Here is a 19,433-nt window from a genome sequence, read left to right on the forward strand (position 1 = left end):
CAACTTCTGCCTAGTGGTTTCTGAGCCTTCAAGATGGGTCTGCAGCCATGGGGCAAGATTTTAACCATGCTTCCCACTCTCCCTCCTGGAATTCCACCTACCTCAGAGACAGGTGTGTCTTAGGGTCAGGTAGAGAGCTGATGACCAATGGTTTGCAGAGTTCCTGGCTTCTTTGTACAGGTGTGGGACTGGGACCTCCCTCTCGCACTGACTGGGGTGGAGGCAGCGCTTAGCCAAACCTCTGTCTACAGCCCCGACATCTTGGGAGCACCAGAAAGCCCACCCACCTCAGCTGTCTGGGGTCCACCGATCACAGGGCATGCGTGTTTGGGGGAGATGATCCCATGCCATCACACTGTTCACAGCCTAATGTCTTCCCTGTCTGCCTTCTCATGATTGTGGAGTTTCTTAGGTGCTTAGTCCTCCCTAAAGCCCTCCAAAGGGATTTGTTGTTAACTTAAGAGGTTCCCCAGAACGTAGCCATGCCTACCTACGTGCTGTGGGTTGCCAGATCCATGGGAGTGGAGGCAGGAAGTGCAGTGACCTGGCAACCCTACTGGCTCTGGTTCAGAACCCACAGACCTTGGTTGCGTGGTTGAAAGCCCTTATACACCGAGGGGTTGGTGGATGGAACCAAGTCTGTGGGAACCACGGGTGTCAGCCTCCCTCTCCAGAGAGCACAGAGACTTCATACAAATTCCCTACCAGGCAAGGTGGAGGGAATTATGGGTTTTCTGTGACTTCCAAGATGGTGTCACCTCCCCAGCCAGAGCTACCTGGCCTGCCCCTTTGCATCTGATGAGTCCCTTGGCATTAAAGCTGAACACTGCCTGGGCTCAACTAGGCAGACAAAGGCTTGGAGAGCCGACCACAGGGCCCTGTCTGGCTCCTAAGTACACCAGCCTGTCCCTGGGCCTGCAGGATTAATCTTGTAGATCCAGTCCACACCCAGGTGTGGGTGACAGTGGCTCACGGTGAGGGCACGTTGGCTGGAGGCAAGCGTCTGGAGGTGGAGCAGGTCTGGGTTGGAACACTCGTCATTTTCTGTACTAGCAATTCTTTCTCCTTTTCTCGGTGGGATCACTGTGATCTGATCTTTGTCTGGTTGTAAATAAAATAATTCTTAAAAAAAAAAAAAAAAGAACTAACGGAAATTGAAATTGACACTGGGATGTGGGTGTTGAAGAAGACGCCCCCACCAGATGCATGAAGACATGCCCATCAGTGTGTCCTATTCATGCACACAAGCAATGCTGCCTTCTCTGTGGTCCGCTGTGGTTGGCTAAATTCTGAGGAGGCTGCAGTGATGGGAGGGGAACATTTTCTGGGCTCATCATTTTGTAGAGGGGGCTCAACTTGAGACAATCAAACATGTCCAAAAAGGACACTCGCATATGTCAGTTAGGAAGTGGTTATTTTCTTTATGGGAGGATTCATGGTAGCAGATCTTGAATTATCAAACATCCCTTTATAGACTCCAAGATGCAATTTTATTGATAAGAATGTGAGTTAGGGGGGCAGCAGGTGGCAGGGTGGTAAAGGTGCTGCACTCCCACATGGCCAACCATGGTTCAAATCCCAGACCTGGCAGCTTGAAAATCACTCTGGGTGCATGTGCTTGCATGCCCAGAATCCCAGGAGGAGAATGGAGGAGAAGGGTCTCAGCACGGCTGTCCCCCCTGGAGGGTGATTTCTCACTCTTCCTCTCACTGTCTCTCTGGCAAGTGCATGCACCCTCTGGCAAAACCTAAGAAAAAAGAAAAGAAAAGAAAGAATTTGATTTAGATGATCACCTCTTCTGGAATGCCTCTATTTTCTTTTAAGTTTTTTTATTAATTTCTTCTGAGAGACAGAGATAGATAGAGAGAGTCATCCCAACTGTGTCTTCCTGCCGGGATTCCTCAGCCAGCTAGGATCCTGGGCATGCATGTATACAGCCAGTGTGTTTGGGGAGACTTCAGGACACAAACCCAGAAGCTCCCCGTCAGTCCATTGCAGAGTGTCGTGTTCCTGTCGTGTCGCTCTCAGCCCCACCTTTAGTTTTTATCTTTTCCAACACTTCCCTTTGTCTGATACAAGTAGCAGCTTAGTAACCCATATCAGAAAAGTGCATTAAACTACTTGCTCATGAAAAGAAACCCAAAGCAAGCACATCCATGCTCTTTGGCCTTTACCAGCCTCCATGAGGTTCCTTGGTGATACGTGGTCTGCTCTACCAGCTTTCTGTTTAATAAGCACATCGTGTGATCAGTCCTCACCTCCCTGTTGTCGCTTCCTGCTAGACACCTGCAGCCAGGTGCGGCCTGGCAGGCAGGATCATCCGCACGGCGCGGGCCAGGCAGCCTGCCCAGAAGGCCCAGCTCAGTGGCAGGGATCAGACTGAGAATGACAGCCCTGCCCACATGTCGGCTCTCCCGAGAGACTAACAAGATTTTATGACCAGAAGAGCCCTGGATAACATTATGTGATGTCCCCTCCCAGCACGGTGCCCCTGCCCCAGCTTCATGATGGTTCTCGACGGGCCAGGACAGAGGAGTCAAAGCTGAGCTCACCCAGTCCTTGGAGGCTCCTGAGCAGCTGGGAGTGGGTGTGTTCCATCCTCAGGGCTCCCGGAGTCACCCCCAGTGACAGATGCTCCAACATGGTTATTTTTCTGTGTTTTAGGCGGTGACTTACTGGGACTTGGAAGCACAGAGGTGGATGCTCGGTCGTGCTCCTAGAATTGAGCCAATACTGGATGGTGAAGTGTCCTCTGGCTAGCAGGGGCAGCCAGAGGCCACCCCCTTCCATCCTGCTCAGTCAGCGTCCTCTCCCCGTGACGATCATCCCTTCGAAGCCCACTCCCCCCACAGAGAAGGGTTACTCTCTCGTCCTTCCATGATTTCCCCATCTGTCTCAAGGCCCTCCTCTCTCATGTAATTCTTTGTTTTGCCTGAATCCCTGTGGCTGCAATTTAAGTCATTTTTCTCTTACTCTGTCCTCAGAGGAGATGGAAACGAGAAGGCCATTCTATTCAAGTCATTTCTCCACCCTTGGGATTTGGCCGTGGTGGAGGTGGCCGTATTGAATATTTATTAACCCCCCAGAGGATGTTAGTTGCTATCTTAATTTTAATGTCTTTTAAAAGAGAAAAAACAATAGCATCACCTCTCATTTTCAGCCTGGCCTTTGCGTTGACATTTTCCAGACTGCTTTTGGCTATAACATCTAAAACTGATGCCATGAGACTTAAGCTGGAGACCCCACTGAAGAACGAGTGGCCTACAGCAGGGCGGTTTAGGGCACCCGTCTAATTGCCTGGCGGGCAGGCACAGGAGGGAGGGCAGGGAAAGGCTGAGCCTCTGGTTACCCCTGAGCCCAGAGGAGTCCTGGGAGGAAGGCCACCCAAGGGGAGTGCATCCTAGAGCTGCCAAGAGCAACAGTCCAGAACAGGGGAAACGAGAGCCCCCATCTTCAGCCATGGGGACAACCGTGTTCGTTTTAGAAGTCCTCAGGCACAGGAGGGAGGGCAGGGAAAGGCTGAGCCTCTGGTTACCCCTGAGCCCAGAGGAGTCCTGGGAGGAAGGCCACCCAAGGGGAGTGCATCCTAGAGCTGCCAAGAGCAACAGTCCAGAACAGGGGAAACAGAGCCTCCGTCTTAAGCCATGGGGACAACCGTGTTCGTTTCAGAAGTCCTACTCAGGCTGAGGCAGTTTGACAGCTGGGCCCATATCCCAAGGAGCACAGCCAGGTGGCGGGAGGAGGATGTCCCCACGACATCCCTCAGGGAGCTGCCTCTGCAGCAGCAGGGTTACAGCTGAACCCAGATTGCTGCCTGTCTCAGTCTGCCCTGTAGGGACATTCCTTCCCACCCGAGGCTGACCCCCTGCGTGTCAGGTGCTTGGTCTGAATGCTCATTTCCGTCCAAAGCTTATATGCAGAAATCCTAAAGCCCAACATGACGGTCTTAGGAAGGAGGGCTTCGGTACTAGTGCCCTCATAAACGGAGCCTGAGAGAGACCCTCTTATCCTTTCCATGTGAAGACCCTATTCATGAGCCAGGAAGCCATCCTCACCAGACACAGGATCTGCTAGCACCTTTTCCCAGCTTCCAGAACTGTAAGAAATAAATTTCCATTGTTTATAATGCACCCAGTTGATGTTCATTTGTTATACAGTCGTCCAGACAGACTAAGACATTAGGCAGAGTTAATCGCATAGACCTTAGTCTTTTGGAGACTGGTAAGAAAACCTGTAAATTCACCCCATGCCCTTAAATGTAAGAGCTGGTTAACCCTCGATCGAAAGAGACAATATTTGTTTTTAATTGCTGACTTTCCTTCACCTACTTCAACTCTAAGAATGTTCTAGAAGAGTTCAAACATGTTTATCGTAGGTGCCTTCGCTGGGAAGAAGAGAGGGAAATCAACATTGGTGGGACATCTACCTGTTCTTGGCCAGCAGTTCTGAAGCCTGCATGCTGTCTCTCCCCTCCTTCCCTCCAGGGGACATTTGGCAATTTCTGGAGACATCCTTAAATGGCACACTAGGGCGGAGGATGTTAGTGGCCTTTAGCAGGTAAAGGCCAGGGAAGCTGCTGATCACTAGTGCCCAGGACAGGCCCCCACGATGAAAGGTCATCGGTGAGAATGTCTTCTCGGAACATCAGACCCGTCTCATTTACTGCCTCCATTCTCTAAGCAAAGCAGCGTTCTCTTTCCTTTGCTTTAACAAGAACCTCATGTAATATGCCAGGATTTGAGCCCACGTCTGCCTCAACGGAAGCCCATGTTATTCTTCCCCACGTGGAGGCCCCAGCGAGATGGAGACGCAGGAGCAATGGGGAGATGGGCAGAGGTAGACACGCCCCCTCCCAGCCCCAGGACAGGCGGGAGGCGCTGCTTCCGTTCCAGTGCTTATTTTCAAGTTTACCCTCAAGGCCCGGGCCCTCTGTGTTAAGCCGGACTTGCCAATCCAGGGCTGGCAGCTTATTTTTCCTCTCTTTGCACCTGAGTTATGGCAACAGCTGTGAAAGGGGCAACAGCTACTAATGATATTCCAGTCACTTTTGGTTTCTTGTCTTAATTACCGTCCTCATTTGTACTTTTGGTGGAACACCTGGGGTGTGGGCTCTCGCTGGCAGCTCTCTCGTTCCCTTCCACCCAGCGGGTTCTCTCCACCATCTGCTGATCCTCGGCGTCTGCCTTATCCTCTTCTTTATGCTCTTCCCGCGCGTGCGTGTCTTGGCTTCTCATCGGTTGAACGCTCAGGCTCATCCCTGCCTTTGTCGCCTTACCTCCTCTTCCTCTTCTCCCTTTCTAAATCCAGGAGAAAACAGGGTTTGCCCCCTCTGTCGTGTAGTGTGCATTTTGGGAACAGGGGCTCACGGTTCTCTTCCCCAGGACCACTGGAGCATAGAGGAAGGCTGGTTTGCAAGCAAGCACAGAACATTTGTTTGTGAGCGGGTCCCTTGGCAAACCAGGGTGGGCACTAGTTTTGCCCTTTACCTCTTCAGGGTACCCAGGTCAGCAGCATGGGGTGGCAGAGGCCACGTGAGAGAAGGAATAGAATGGAGGACTGAGGCGTGTCCCTCCAGGCAAGCACAGGTCCTCATCGGTCCCTGGGCACTCCCTCCCCAAGCTCCCAGAGCTGGTGTGAGCATTTATGTGAGTCAAGGCACTTGGGCTGCCCCTGGACAATTGCAGGGGTTAGTTCACAATTAACGTTGGTCCTTTTGCTGTGGGCTACTCTATCATTTGCATAAAAAGACTAATTAGCAAAATGTTTTTTAGCAAAAGAGCCCACCAGATGTTTATAGTTTAAGAAAGTGAATGTTTTCAAAGGGAAAGAAAAGCCCATCTGGGGTCAGGAGATCCATTCCGTCCCTCTCCAGCCTTTGACACCTCTTCCCGGTGGGTCAGGACCCTGCCTTTAATCTTTGCCTTGGAGACTTGCTATTATGGGTGGGGCTGTGGTACGAAAAAGACTGAGAATGGCAGGTTTGGAAACTCTGGGCTCGTGAAGTAGGAGACAGGCCAAGTGGCAGCAACTGAGCGGTGCACGGCCAGCCTCCTCCCTGCCGTCTGAACCCAGGGATCTATCTGTCGGCCTGTCCTGTCCTGGAATTCGGCTCTCGCCAACACTGGCACCTCACGTGGACGCTTGTCCTTGCCTTCCACACTCTCCTTCCCGAGGCTTGCCAGATGCCTCAGGAGTCCTTAAACCTCTGCCTTGGAGAGAAGGAGAACAGAGATTCTGGACTTGGGCTCTCTTCACCTTTCCTCCCTGAGCCGTAGACGAGGTGACAGCTCCCACTTGTTACTCGTGGACAAGACCCACAGTCCCGTGCCTGGCCAAGAAAGGCCCGCCAGCTCCCCGTTTCCCAGGGAGAGACCCTCAGAGAGGCCAGGATTTTGAATACAAGTCCTAATTTGGAACCTGGAGTCATCTTGGAGGAGGGGTGATAAGCGAGGCCTGCCGGTGTACTGCCTTCCTTAAGAACTGTCTCCAGGTGCCTTAAAATAAAAAGTGAGTGAACAGAACCGGCTCCGGGCCCAGCAGTGTGCACTGTTCAAGGGAAGCTGGGCCTCACGTGGCGACCGCATTTCAGATCCATGGACTGGTCAGGGGTCGAAACATGCCGAGACTGCCCCTCCCCCATTCCCCATGCCACTTGCAAGCCCCAGGTTGTCAAAGCTGTGCTTTTGACTCCCTGGCTATAAACTGGGGTTCCAGCAGCCCCTTCCTCAGGTTGAATTAATTTACACAGCGGCTCGGACCTCGGGGAAGCACTTACTGTTGGTGACTAGTTTGTATAGAGGTTGTTACAAGGGTACAGAGAGGTCCAGGGCAAGGCATATAGAAGAAGGGGCACCTCGCATCCATGCCTGCTCTGGGGACGCCACCTCCAGGAAGCTCAATGCATTCTGCTATCTGGGAGCACTTCAAACCCTGTCTTCTTTCTTTCTTAATTAATCCTTCCTTATATAGATGTAATTAATTAAATCACTGGCTGTGGGCGATGAGCTTAACCTTCAGCCGCCCTCCCCTCCTTGGAGGTTGAGGGGCGAGGTTGAGAGTCCCACACTCTGTTGCTGACTTGGGCTTTGTGGTGACCAGTGCCCTGCCCTAAAGCTCCCAGGAGCTGCCCACAACCAGCCCTCTCATCTGTATACAAGGACACGATGCTGAGGATTTCTAGGGGTTGATGCCAGGAGACACGGGAGAACGCGGGTGTTACAATATCGCAGACGTAGTTTCCCCTCGGGGCTGAGGCTCCATGGCGATTGTTGTTAAGGCAGCCCAGTGCGACCTTCCCTGACCCAGTGACGGCGATGATCCTTACTGGGGAATGACTCCTAACCCCTGGTGCGTTTCTGTCTATTTCAGAGGGCCTTGCTGTTGGAGTTGGATTTGGGGCTGTAGAGAAAACAGCATCTGCCACCTTTGAGAGTGCGAGGTAAGCCCGTGCCTGGGCCCTGACTGACGGAGCTGCATGAGGGTGGTGGAGTCGCTCCAAACTGTGGCAGCGGGTTTGCACACTTTCTCAGATGAGCTGTCACATGAGTATCCGTATTAAAAGCAGAACATGGATCTAGAGCCCAGGCGCGGCTGCTCGTACTGCTAAGATGCTGTGCTCTGCAGGCCGGGACCACATGGGGGCCTGGGTTCAATTCCTGGCCGCCCTGGCCCGATGGGCCTGGAGCAATGGCTCACACCTACAACCCCAGGGACTCAGGAAGCTGAGGCAAGAGAATTAGAAGCTCGAGGTTGGCCTGGCACCATAGTGTGCCAGCGTAGTGGGACAGCAAGATCCTGTGTTAAAAACCAGCTGGCATGGTGGTTAAGGCAGCTGGATCCCACATGGCTGGCTGAGAAGTTTGAGTCCCAGATCTTGTCTCTTGGAAAACATGCCAGGTCATGCATGTGTGTGCCCAAAATCCTGAGAAGAGAATGAAGGAGAAAGAACTGTGGTATGGTCACCCCCCCGGGGAGTGCTTCCTCACTTTCCCTCTTCTCTCTCTCTCTCTCTGGTGGCACACATGGCCTATGGCAAATTTTAAAAAATGAAAATAAGAGAGAGAGCCAGGGCTGTGACGGCATGCCGTACGCTCAGCACCATAGACGGGTGAGGAGGGCGGCCGGGGTGCTCGCGCCGTTCCTCCTTTCCAGAACTCTCCCTTCTTTCTGGATCTGGGCTCTCCTGGCTGTGCCCTGGACCCTTGCCCCTTCCAAAGCTCTTGTGGGCCTCTCTTCCTTGCTCGAACTCCTGATGCCCCCAGGGCCTGATCTCCAAACATCTTTTCTTCTCACACGCTCTCCCCTCCCTGGGAGGTGGTCGCCATTCCCGCCATTCCCGTGGCTTCGTCTACTTGCTGGTGATGCCCCCAGGTGATCTCCGGCCTGGACGTTTCTCCTGGGCTTATCTTTGTGGGCCTTTCTCCTTCCAGACGTTTTGTAGGACCTCCCACCACGCTCAGCATTCCCAAAGGTGAACTGGGGCTCCATCGGCTGTCACATGGGACCTGCCCTCCTGCAGGCTGTCCCGGCACCACCTGGCACCCAGCTGGCCATGCCAAGCCCGCCGTCATCCCCGATGCCCCACTGGCCCTGTGCTCCCAGTGATGAACTGCACTGAGGTGAACCTCAACACCCGTGCACTAGCGAAGGCACTGGAGTCCCAACTATTTAAAGACATCATTCAGGCCAGACGGCTCAAGAGCCACGGTCTATCACTCCTGCATCTCGCTCATCCCCTGACTCGGTCCTGCTGCAATTCCAAAGTACTGTCTCCCCTCCCCCAGCCGCAGGGCACCACCTCCTGTTCTGATCGACCCTGTGGCTGGGACACAGCGTCAGGACCTAATGCCTCACAGAACCCCCTTTACCTTCTTCCCAGGGTCTCAGACTCGCATGGGGCCTCTTACGTCCATAAGGACTGTGTTTTGCCCCCTCTCGTATCTGTTTCTCCAGCCGAAGTGGAGTCCCTGCATGCAAATGTTGTCATTGCCGGCCGCTGACTTCTAAGGCAGTATGCTTAGGGGCGTGCGTACTCCATGAAGCCCCAAACATGCATGTGGGCTGGCATGTTCTACATCAAACAATTTTTCCTGTCTTCAACTTCCTACTTGTTTCTCCCAAGTCATTTCCTCACCCTGTCTCTAGCAGCACCCATTAAAATGATGCCTATTGTGAAAATCAAATGCGACGTTAGATGGGGATGAAAGGCCTTTAACATGTAAGAAGCGCCACCACACGCAAGGGCTGGCTATGACTCATCACACCCTGCAGACTGCTTTTCCTGCAGGGCTGGGGGGACTTCATCCCGTTGCTTCTTGGCACGACCAGTTTGATCTTGACTTCATTAGACCCTGAGAAACTTCAGAGGCAGGCAGAGTCCGCGGAGCGGAGGAGCCCTGAGGGCCTGACCTTATAAGCATTGAAAGGCCGGGTCCTCCCAGAGCCCAGGAAACTGCACACGCTGTAGAAGGTCTGCGCCCAGCAAACGTGGCCCCAGGCATTGCCCTCACAGGCCCGGCGCTCTGTCTGGTGGCACCATGTCCCCTGTGACATTACGATGTCAATTCCAATGCTGCTCTAGTGTGTCACCTGCACTTTCTGCTAGTCTTCCTGAATATTTCTGAAGAAAGTGGAGCAACCATTTCCAACATTGGGGTGGGATGGTGGTGCAGCGGTTAAATGTGATGCCGTACAAGGCTCTCCTGCCTGGGAGCGTTCCTGGTTCGCGTCCAGAGACCCCCTGAGTGCACTGGTCTGGTGTGCACCCGGAATCCAGGGCTGGCTGAGGCTAAGGGTGGATCACAGCATTGAGATCCTATTGGGGGTGCTGTCTCTCTGTCCCTCTCTCTCTCCCATGTCTCTCTTGCTCAAGGAAGAGAGAAATAAATAATTTTTTTAAATTGAAGGATGTTGAAGTCAGCTCCTTCCTTCCCCAGAGTATCTCTGAGTTATATGAACCCTCAAGAAGATCCTTTAACTGGGGAGCAGGCCTTGCTGGGTTCAGCCTCACAAGTCCCTCTGGTACAGGAACATCACTGAAGGAGTCCTGTGTCCCCACCCCCACCTGCCCACTATGTCAGTCTGGGGGCCAGAGTCATCGGAGCACTGCCACCATGGCAACTGTACCCGCAGAGTGTTCCCGGGAGGAGGAGGTCCCTGCAATGCAGGTGACTGAAAGGGAATGAGGGAGCTGCCCCACTTAGAAATCCACGCTGAGGTCGCCATTGCCACTCCTTCCCCAGGTCCCAACGAGGCTGGCTAGCTTCCTCTGCCTTTAGCCTATGCTCCAGGGGTTCACTGTGGGGATGGAGACTGGAGGGGGTGGGGTTGGAAAGCCAGAACGTCCTGCTCAGGTAGCCAAGAGGCAATCGCTCAACTTCCTGACCAGGGAGCTGAGCAGGCAGTCTGCAACCCCGTGGGTAGCAGAGTGCTCAGTCCAGTGACTGGTCGGGACCGTGTTGTCCCCGTTTGTACAAGGTCCAGAAATGTGGCTTCCAGTTGTCTCATCACTCTGGGGCTTTGGACCCACGGTCAGTGCTCATGGCAGGGGCCACAGAGGCTGGCCCTGCAGAAGCAGGAAAAGGGCTGTGATGGGGTCATCCCTGATGCAGCGTCTTGCCTTAGATTACCATCTACGATCCCAGGATGAAACTTTTGCTCGGTGAATTGGGTTACATCCAGCCACACTCATTTTCAGCTCACTCTTTTAGGAGGGAAAAGAGAAAGCAGATGATGAGATAGAGCTAGGGGAACAGGCAGCTGTTAGGTGAGTCGCTGGTGAAATCACGTTGTCCCGGGGACTGCATAGGACAGCACGAGGCCTGGGCCACTGTGACATGGAGTGTCAGACAGAGGGGCTCTGGGCACCTGCTGCTGTGTGCGCTGCGTCTCCCGTGCTCACTCAGTACCTGTCCCCGCCAGGTTCTGTTGATTCCACTCATCTGGTTATTTGCTCTCTAGCGAGTCCTACCCTGCACCCTCCACTGTGCTGGTCTCTGCAGAAAACACCATTTATATGACCTGGTTCTTCCAAGATGCTTAAAATGCGTCACCAGTACGTGGTGAACTCAGCTGACATGGAAGCCCCACCAGGAACCAAGGAGCAAAAATGGCTTTTAGTCCACAGCCAAGGACTGAGAAGGAGTGAGAGGTGGCAGATGCTGAAATGAGGGGGAGCCCACAGTGGAGTGGTCCGGGGTTTCAGATCCTGACAGCTGAGGGGCTGAGGGCTGGACTGTGCACCCGTGCAATGTATGGAGACACGGCCTTGCCCATGGAGGTCAGGGAACTCAATCAGCCCCCGCAAAAACACCTGGGCTTGTAGGCCCTGCCTATCTAAATAAAGGGCTGTAAAACTGCACCCACTGGGCCAGGATCCCACTTTCTCTCCAGGCTCTTGGATGGAGAGAGAAGGTATGGGGTGGAATAGATTGCAAGATATCAAACCCCTCGCTGTGGGAACCAGCAGTTAGCGTAATGGCTATGTCGCTGGACTCCCATGTAGTCGACCGCGGTTCGTGTCCCGGACCCGGTGGCTTAAAACTCACGCCGGGCGCGTGTGCGTGCGTGCCCAAGATCCCGAGAGGAGAATGGAGGAGAAGGGATTGCGGCGTGACCATCCCCCCTGGGGGGTGATTTCTCGCTTTCTGTCTCTATGTCTCTCTCTGTCTGTCTGGCGAGCGCACGCGCCCTACAGTGAAAATCTCTCCAAACAAACAAACAAACAAACAAACAAACAAAAAAAAAAAAAAAACCCTAGCTGTGCGTCACACAGGAGAGTAGGTACAAATTCGTACACTCTGTCTTGTATCAGAAACACCCAATGAAGAAATTAGCACAAAAATTGGTCTGGCATGGGGCCAGAGGTGCTGTGGTGGTGAAGGTACTGGACTCCCACATAGCTGACTGTAGTTCGAGTCCTGGACCTGGCAGCTTGCTTTCTCATTCCCTCTCTCTCATGAACACACATGTGCTATGGCAAATTTTTTCAAATAACAATAATAAAATTAAGTCTTTAACATAAAAAAAATTGGTTTAGGATAATAGAAGTCCTTTAGGCTTAGAAACTCTTCTACTTCAGACAACCAGGTACTTGGAGTGAAGAGCGGGGGCTCTTAAGATAAGCTTACATTAAAATAAAAAATGAAATAGAGACAAACCACCTTAGAAGAGAAATTACTATTTAGGAAAGATGATACCTAGAAAACTAGAAAAAAATAGGGACCAGCCAATGGTGTAATGGTTATGTCGCTGGACTCCCATGTAGTCAACCGTGGTTCAAGTCCTGGACCCAGCGACTTGAAACTCAGGCCAGGCACATGTGTGTGCATGCCCAAGATCCCTAGAGGAGTATGGAGGAGAAGGGATTGCAGCATGGCCATCCCCCCTGGTGGTAATTTCTCACTTTCTGTCTCTCTGTCTCTTCAGCAAGTACACATGGCCTATTGCAAAAATCTCTATTAAAAAAAAAGCTATATTGAAGCAGGAGAGCTTGAGGTCTAGCAGGACTGCAACCACTGGAAACTAAGAAAGGCTTCTAATGAGAACAACCTGACCAAGTGCTGCGTCATGGGGGGATTTTTCTGAGGAATGAGAAACCAGGAATGGGTATTTGAAGGAATCAGGATACTTACTCAGGGGAAAGGGATTGACTCTGACGCCAGTGAGGGATGATTTGCACCTGCTTCTATCTTGCACCTATAAATACCCAGAACATGCTGAGCTTTTCAGGAGGGTTTGCTGGTGCTTGCTGGCTGTCTCCCTGTAACCAGTTACAGAATAAACTCCCTCTCCAGCCTCTGCCTCTCATTTCACTAACCACAAGAAGCAGCAAGTAGATTTAGTTGGCCAGCAACAATATGAGAAAGACATCAGGTAAACCCAAATTGAGGGACAAAATGCCCAAACAGAACTTTTCAAACTGGAGGTCATGGAAAACAAGGAAAGTCTGACAAAATCATAGTCCCTAGGAGGCTGAGGAGACTAAATGTGAGGTGCTGTCCTGGATGGGACCCCAGTACAGAAAAGGAACAATAAGGAAAAAATAGTGAAATCTGAATACAGCATGGAATGTAGTTAATAGTAATGAACTGAGGCCAGCAGGTGGCACAGTGGTTAGAGTGCTGGACTCCCATGTGGCCGACCATGGTTCATGTCCTGGGCCTGGTGGCTTACTGTCTTGCTTTATCTCTCTCTCATGAAATTAAAAATAATAATAATAACAAATAAAATAAATAATTATTTTTTAAAAATAGTAATGGACCAGTATCAGCTCCTTAGTTGTGACAAACATACCGTCATATGCAAGGTGATGACAATAGGAGAATGGAGCAGGGTATGCAGGAACTCCCTAAAGTCTTTGAACTTTTGCATATACCTAAAACTAATCTGAAGTAATAGGTTTATGGCCTAGAGGGTAGCACAGCAGGACACAAATGGATCCTCATGGGATGATCCTAGGTTCACAGGCCAGGGTCCCCCTCTGTACACTGGGCACACATGTGTGCCTGTGATTTGGGCTAATTGAGGCTGATCTCAGCATGAGGAACCTACTGGGGATGCCTGTCTCTCTGTGTCATTCTTTCTCTTTCTCACTCTCTCTTTCATGGAAGAAATCAATAAAGCTTGAGAAATAAAGGGTTTATTTTAAGATAACTATACAAGGCTACAAAAATAAGAACACTTTCATATTTAATAAAAATTAAAATGATAACAATAAAATATAATAGTTTTGCTAAAGAACAGGTAGATTTCAAAGAAATAACTAAATAGAACTTTTAAGAGTGAAAAGTATAGACATTAAAATGAAAAGGCAGTAGATTAGCTAACTGATTGGATACAACTGAAGGTAGAATTAACAAACTGGATGATTGATCTTAAGAAATCACCCAGAATCCAGCACAGAGATAAAGAAGTGGAAACTGTGAAAGATATATTAAGAGACATAGAAAATACACTTAAATGTTCTATAAACTAATAGGAATCACCAAGGAGAGAGCAAGAAAGATGGAGGCAGTATTAAAGAGAATAGATGAGAAGCCAGCTGGTGGTGTTACGGTTAAAGTGCTGGACTCCCACATGGGTGACTGCAGTTCAAGTCCCAGATTTAGTGCCTTGAAAATCACACCAGGTGCATGTGTGGGTGTGCCCAAATGCCCAAGAAGAGAATGGAAGAGAAGGATGGCATGGTCATCACCTGGTGGTGTGTGTGTGGGGGGGTGATTTCTCGATTTCCCTTGCACTATCTCTCTCTGTCTCCGGCGAATGCATGCCACCTATGGCAAAAACCAGGAAAAAAAAAAAAGTAATAGATGAGAATCTTCAGAAGTGGCAAGAGACATGTGTCTTCAGATTGCAGTGGTACACGCTCAAGTGCAGTAGGAGGACTCAGATGATCATGCAGCTGCAGCTGACCTGCAGAGCACCAGAGACTAAGGAGTCTGGAAAACATAAACCACCAGAGGAAGCAACAATTCTTTACACAGAATGGCAGTTCGACCAACAGAAGGTTTCTCAGCTCTAATAGAAGACAAAGGAATGTGCTCTTCAGTGTGCCAAGGACGAGAAACTCATTCCAGAGCAAAACCTAGCAAACTCCCTCTTAAAGTTCCAGATGGCCATGGCTATAGGATCTCTCTTACACCAGTCTCTGTAGTCAGGTACCAAAGTAATCATAGACTATACACAGACAAGCGGGTGTGGCTGGGTTCCAGGAAACGTTTGTGCACACGAATGGGAGTAGGCCTTCGCTGTAACTAGACTTCCCTGGTCTATTTGCCAAGTTGAATTTCTCAGAGATCAAGTACAGGCTGCCAAGTGTACCACTCAAGTGCCGATCACAAATTGTGAGGGGGGGGGGGGGGGAAGAGGTATTAATAAATATGCTAGTGAACCCAAAAGACAATTTTAGTAATGGGGGTGGATAGGACAGAAGGAAGGAGAGAAAATGAATGAGTGAATGAAGAACACTGGAAAGAGATGCAAAAAGAGAGTAGAATAACTCAGGTATCAAATGACTAAATGCATCTTTTAAAAGAGATCGGTCTTGCTTTTTAAAATTCCAGTTCTATGTGTGGCACTTCTTTTTAAAAAGAATTATTTATTTAATTTTATGTATTATTATTATTATTATTATTATTATTCAGTTTGACCAAAGAGAGAGAGCGAGGTAGCCAGTTGCCAGGCCCAGGTCTCGAATCAAAGTCTCCCACATGGGAGCCTAGCGCGTTAACCACCACACCACCTGCCAGCCCCTTCATGTGGCACTTCTAAAACATGGCTTGAAAATGTTGAAGACAAAAGAATGAAGAAAGATACAAGGCAAATGCTAATCAAAAGAAGACAAGTATTAAAATTTAAGTATCAGACAAACAGACATTAAGGCTGAAATTATTTGCTATTTGTATTAGTTAAGGTATTTCCTGTCTGACCCTCTGCAGAACGTTTGCACACCTCTAATTTAGTGGACACAGTCCATAGTTTCAGCCAAGATACGTCATTTAACACCTGGATGTGTTTAACACTTTTTCTTTAAAAAAACAAACAAACAAACAACAAAAAAACAAAAAACAAAAACCTCTTCTTGTGCCCTTTTCACAATGCATTTTGAAGCAGGAAATTCTGTTCTCTCACGTATAGCAGTGTAGCCACTCACAGGGGAGGGGAAAAAAATTAGTCAAAAGTAAATATTCCAAGAATACACTTCAATTCCGTTTTTTTCCTGATGCCAGGCACCTTTTCTGTCATTTGTGTATGACTGCTGCCACCTAGTGTTCAGATGTGGTACTCACTCACCTCCATGGAGCACTCTCCAGTCCCTTCCTGCGCTCTGGCGGCCTTCCTCCCTCTGTCAGCCTGCCTCCAGGTGTTGGTTCGAAGTCAGTGTCCCAGCCTCAGGAGGGCTCTCTGCCAGCAAAAGGCAGCCTGTTCTTGAAGGGAAAGACAGTTTTCTTCTTTTTGATCTGGTCCCACAACAATTTCTTTTGGTTTCAACCACAAAGAAATTCATCAGACAGTGTGCCCTTGGGGAGTTCGATGCTTATGTGGTTTTCCTTTCTGAAGTATCTTTACCTGCAAAGAATGTGTTCTCTGGAGAGAAGGAGGCAGTGCCCTGGTGTACTCTGGAGAGGAGGCATTGCCCTCCTCCAGGGCAGGCCTAATTCAAGCCCGGCCTATCTCTGCACCAGCATTCAGCTCTGACTAAGCCCGTGGAGAGGCACCGTCCTCGGAAACCCTGACCGACAGGTGGGGCAGCCAGCCTGGAGCAGGCTGAGCACAGCAAAGGAGGCCAGACCTCGGGGAGCCCACAAAGCACATCCCCAAGATATGACTGGACGTATTTTCTACCGAGCGTCCCAACCAATCGATGCTGACCAATGCCAGGCACTTAGAGAGGATGCTTACCTGACCCTGCATCTGGACCTCCCACAGCTCACAAATTACACACGGAAAGACGAAAACCAGTTTTCAAGTAGAGGCCTTCCTCCTAGATTAAAGAGTAAAAATCAGGGCCAGCAGGTGGCATAGTGGTTAAGAAGCTGGACTTCCACATGGTTGAGTGTAGTTCCAGTCCCAGATCTGGTGGCTTGGAAATCATGCCGGGTGCGTGCGGCATGCATGCCCCAAATCCCAGCAGAATGAAGGAGCAGGGTTGCGGCTCCTGGGGGTGATCTCTCACTTTCCCTCTCACTGTCTCCCTCTTTTTTGCGAGCGCACACCTCTTATGGCAAACACCTTAAAACAAACAAACAAAAAAAGTAAAATTCCGAAATCAGATCAGTCCTTTTCCCTGGCTTACAAAAACAGTATGCATGTCAACACACTGGCAGTCACTTACGGGCCAGCTCCATGCCACAGCAGTAACAGGCTGGTCAGGAGAAACCATCTTACACAGCGCCCACAGTCCAAGTCTCTGCCCGGCCTCCAGTGGGCTGGAGGAGGGAGACGGTGGGGTGGCCAGACTGGAGGGTGCTCCTCTCCCTCTCTCACATGTGCATGCATGTGCTCTCTCGTCAATACAGAAAAAACATTTTTAAAAACCATCACTTAAGACAGCAGCCATTAGTTAACTAAGCAACTATTTACTTAGAAACAGGCAAGGCAATAGACATATTTTCCTGGTCATTAGTTAGCTAGTGGAGTGTGTCTCTTTGTGTAAGATGTGTTAGATGAGAACACTTCACAAAGTCCAATCAAAATGGAATTAAATGACAAGTTTACTTTGGTGGAAAACATTTTTATAATTCATGCCATGCACTCCCTGGAGGGATAACTATGCCACAGTCCCTTCTTTTCCATTCTCCTCTCTGGATTTTGGGCACCCATACACGTTCATCCAGCCTGTTTTTCAAACTACTGGGTCTGGGACTTGAACTATGTAATCAGCCATGTGGGATGACTTCTTGAAGACCCTCTCATCTATGCGTCTGTCCCTTCACTTTTGTTCTAGAGAGTCTTGAAAACATGCTTGCAGATGAGAGAAAGAGAGGTTTGAGAAGTCTCTTTGTTGTGGCCAGAAGGGGTCTCAGCACTAAAATATAAACTGTATTATTAGATTGTGCTGGGGAGTCTTTTTTTTTTAAGAATTATTTATTTAATTTTATTTATAATTACTATTATTTTCTTTTCTAATTGGCTAGAGGACACACACTTATGGTCACCAGAGAGAGAGAAAAGAGAAAGCAAGCTTCCGGGTCCAGGACTCAGCCCATAGTTGGCCATTTGGGAGTCCAGCATCTTAGCCACTACACCTCCTTTAAATTAAAAAAAAAAAAAATTATTCCTTCATTTATTTTAATTCTTGACCAGAGAGACAGAGAAGGAAAGTGAGAAAGCAAGCCACCAGGTCTGAGACTTGAACCACGGCCAACCACGGGGGAGCGTCAAGCACCTTAACCACCACACTTTTAACCACTCACTTTTAACAACTGGCACTTGCTGTCTCCAACCACACCCCTGCGGGTACTGTGCCTCTAGACCTGCCAGGCAGGACCAAGCCTCCCAGACTTCCGGTCAGAGCAGACCCTCCCTTCCTTAAGGTCCTAGACCTTGGCCCTTCCTGCCCTCGGAATTGGGCACGCCCTGCCCAGCCTGGTCTCCTGGGAGGAGAGTGGTCTTTAGCTGGAGAAGTGGAGACCCAGCCTGAGGGGCAGGAAGGCGCCTTGAGGGGTAGAATCACTTCCTCCGCGATTCCGCAGCTCCCAGCCTGCCCGGCAGAACAGCGCCCCCTCCCCACACTCCAATTCCTTCTGCGGAATCCGAAGAGCTTTCTAGTGCTGTTTTCATCTGCAATCGCGGGTCGCGCTCTCCATCTTATTTTATATAAACACGCTCTTTTCTTAAACCTATCAAACGTCCTCGCCCGGAATCCTAGGGTAATGCACTGGCAGCTCCTCCTTACATTCTCCGGGTCCGACCACGCCCTTGGTGGCCTTGATGCACAGTCGGTATTCGGCGCGTGCTGGCAGGCGGTGCTGGGCCGACAGCGCCCCCGCGCGGCATGCCGACAGCGCCTTCGCCTTCCAGCGAGGTGGGCTTTGAGATGAGCTGACCTCGTAGTGGGCGTCTGGCTTTTCCAGAGGTCACACCTGCAGAACTGAGGACCGTATCTGTAAAATACTAATTTATATAAGTTTTTTTCCAAGTTCATGGGAAATGTGGCTTCTGAAAAAACTGCATGGATTTCAATATTTTTTTGCACCCACATAAACTCATACGTTGTTAATTCCATTTTTCCACAAAGATTTTGAAGTCCTCTTATAAACTTGCTCTGCACGTTTTTCAAAATAGGGGCATCTTTGTCTTCCAGCTAATCTGATCCTGATATTTCGCCGGCCATTCAGTTCGGCCCTCCAAAGAGTCATCCCCATCTTACTTTCCGAACTTGCAGCTCCTAGGTGGCCCTACCTGGGGTGGGGAGGGGGCAGAGCTGCGAAATGGGACCATGGAAACCCAGGAAGCTGCTCTGGCTTCTGACTGTCTGCCCCAGGAGAGGAGAGTGACAGTCCTAACTCAGAACACCCAAAGCAACTAGATTCTCCTTCTTGTCATTTTGCGGGTGACACATTGAACTTGGTGGTGACATTTTATTAAAGTCTTTACCACCTCAGTCCTGGGAAATGAAGAAAGGAGGCCCCCAAAGTCTACTAGACACGTGGGCAGAGCCAGACTAGAGTTAAAGCATTCCCCACAGTCGATAACAAGGTACCAGGCCATTTATCTGTCTGTCCGTCCACCCCTTCAGTCCACAGAGGGTTACCGAGCACAGGACTTTAGAGGTGACTTAGGACAACTGTTCCATCCATCACAACTGGGAAATCTTTGAAATCTCGGGCCTGGTGAGCCAGATGTGTCTCAACAGATGTCCCTGCCTCTTAAGTATTCTTTTTTTTTTTTTTTTTTTTTTTTTTAAGACTTCGAGTGTTTTTGTAAAAGAT

General features: G+C 50.0%; 1 protein-coding gene across 5 annotated transcripts in view; it reads left to right on the forward strand.

Annotated features, from left to right (window-relative positions):
• Positions 1-19,433, forward strand: part of SLC39A11 (solute carrier family 39 member 11) — a 383,280-nt gene that overhangs the window by 302,686 nt on the left and 61,161 nt on the right. For 3 of the 5 annotated variants that reach the window (XM_014586792.2, XM_006145878.2, XM_006145882.2), the window contains exon 7: positions 7,369-7,438. The exons of 1 other annotated variant lie outside the window; for it this stretch is intronic. In XM_014586792.2, coding sequence (XP_014442278.1) covers positions 7,369-7,438 — 70 coding nt within the window. Of the gene's footprint in view, positions 1-7,368; positions 7,439-8,429; positions 9,175-19,433 lie in introns of those variants that run through there. One more of the 5 variants, XM_006145885.3, reaches the window with a different exon arrangement.

Source organism: Tupaia chinensis, unplaced genomic scaffold (genome assembly GCF_000334495.1).
Source record: "Tupaia chinensis unplaced genomic scaffold, TupChi_1.0 Scaffold000159_1, whole genome shotgun sequence".
Lineage (NCBI taxonomy): Eukaryota > Metazoa > Chordata > Mammalia > Scandentia > Tupaiidae > Tupaia > Tupaia belangeri.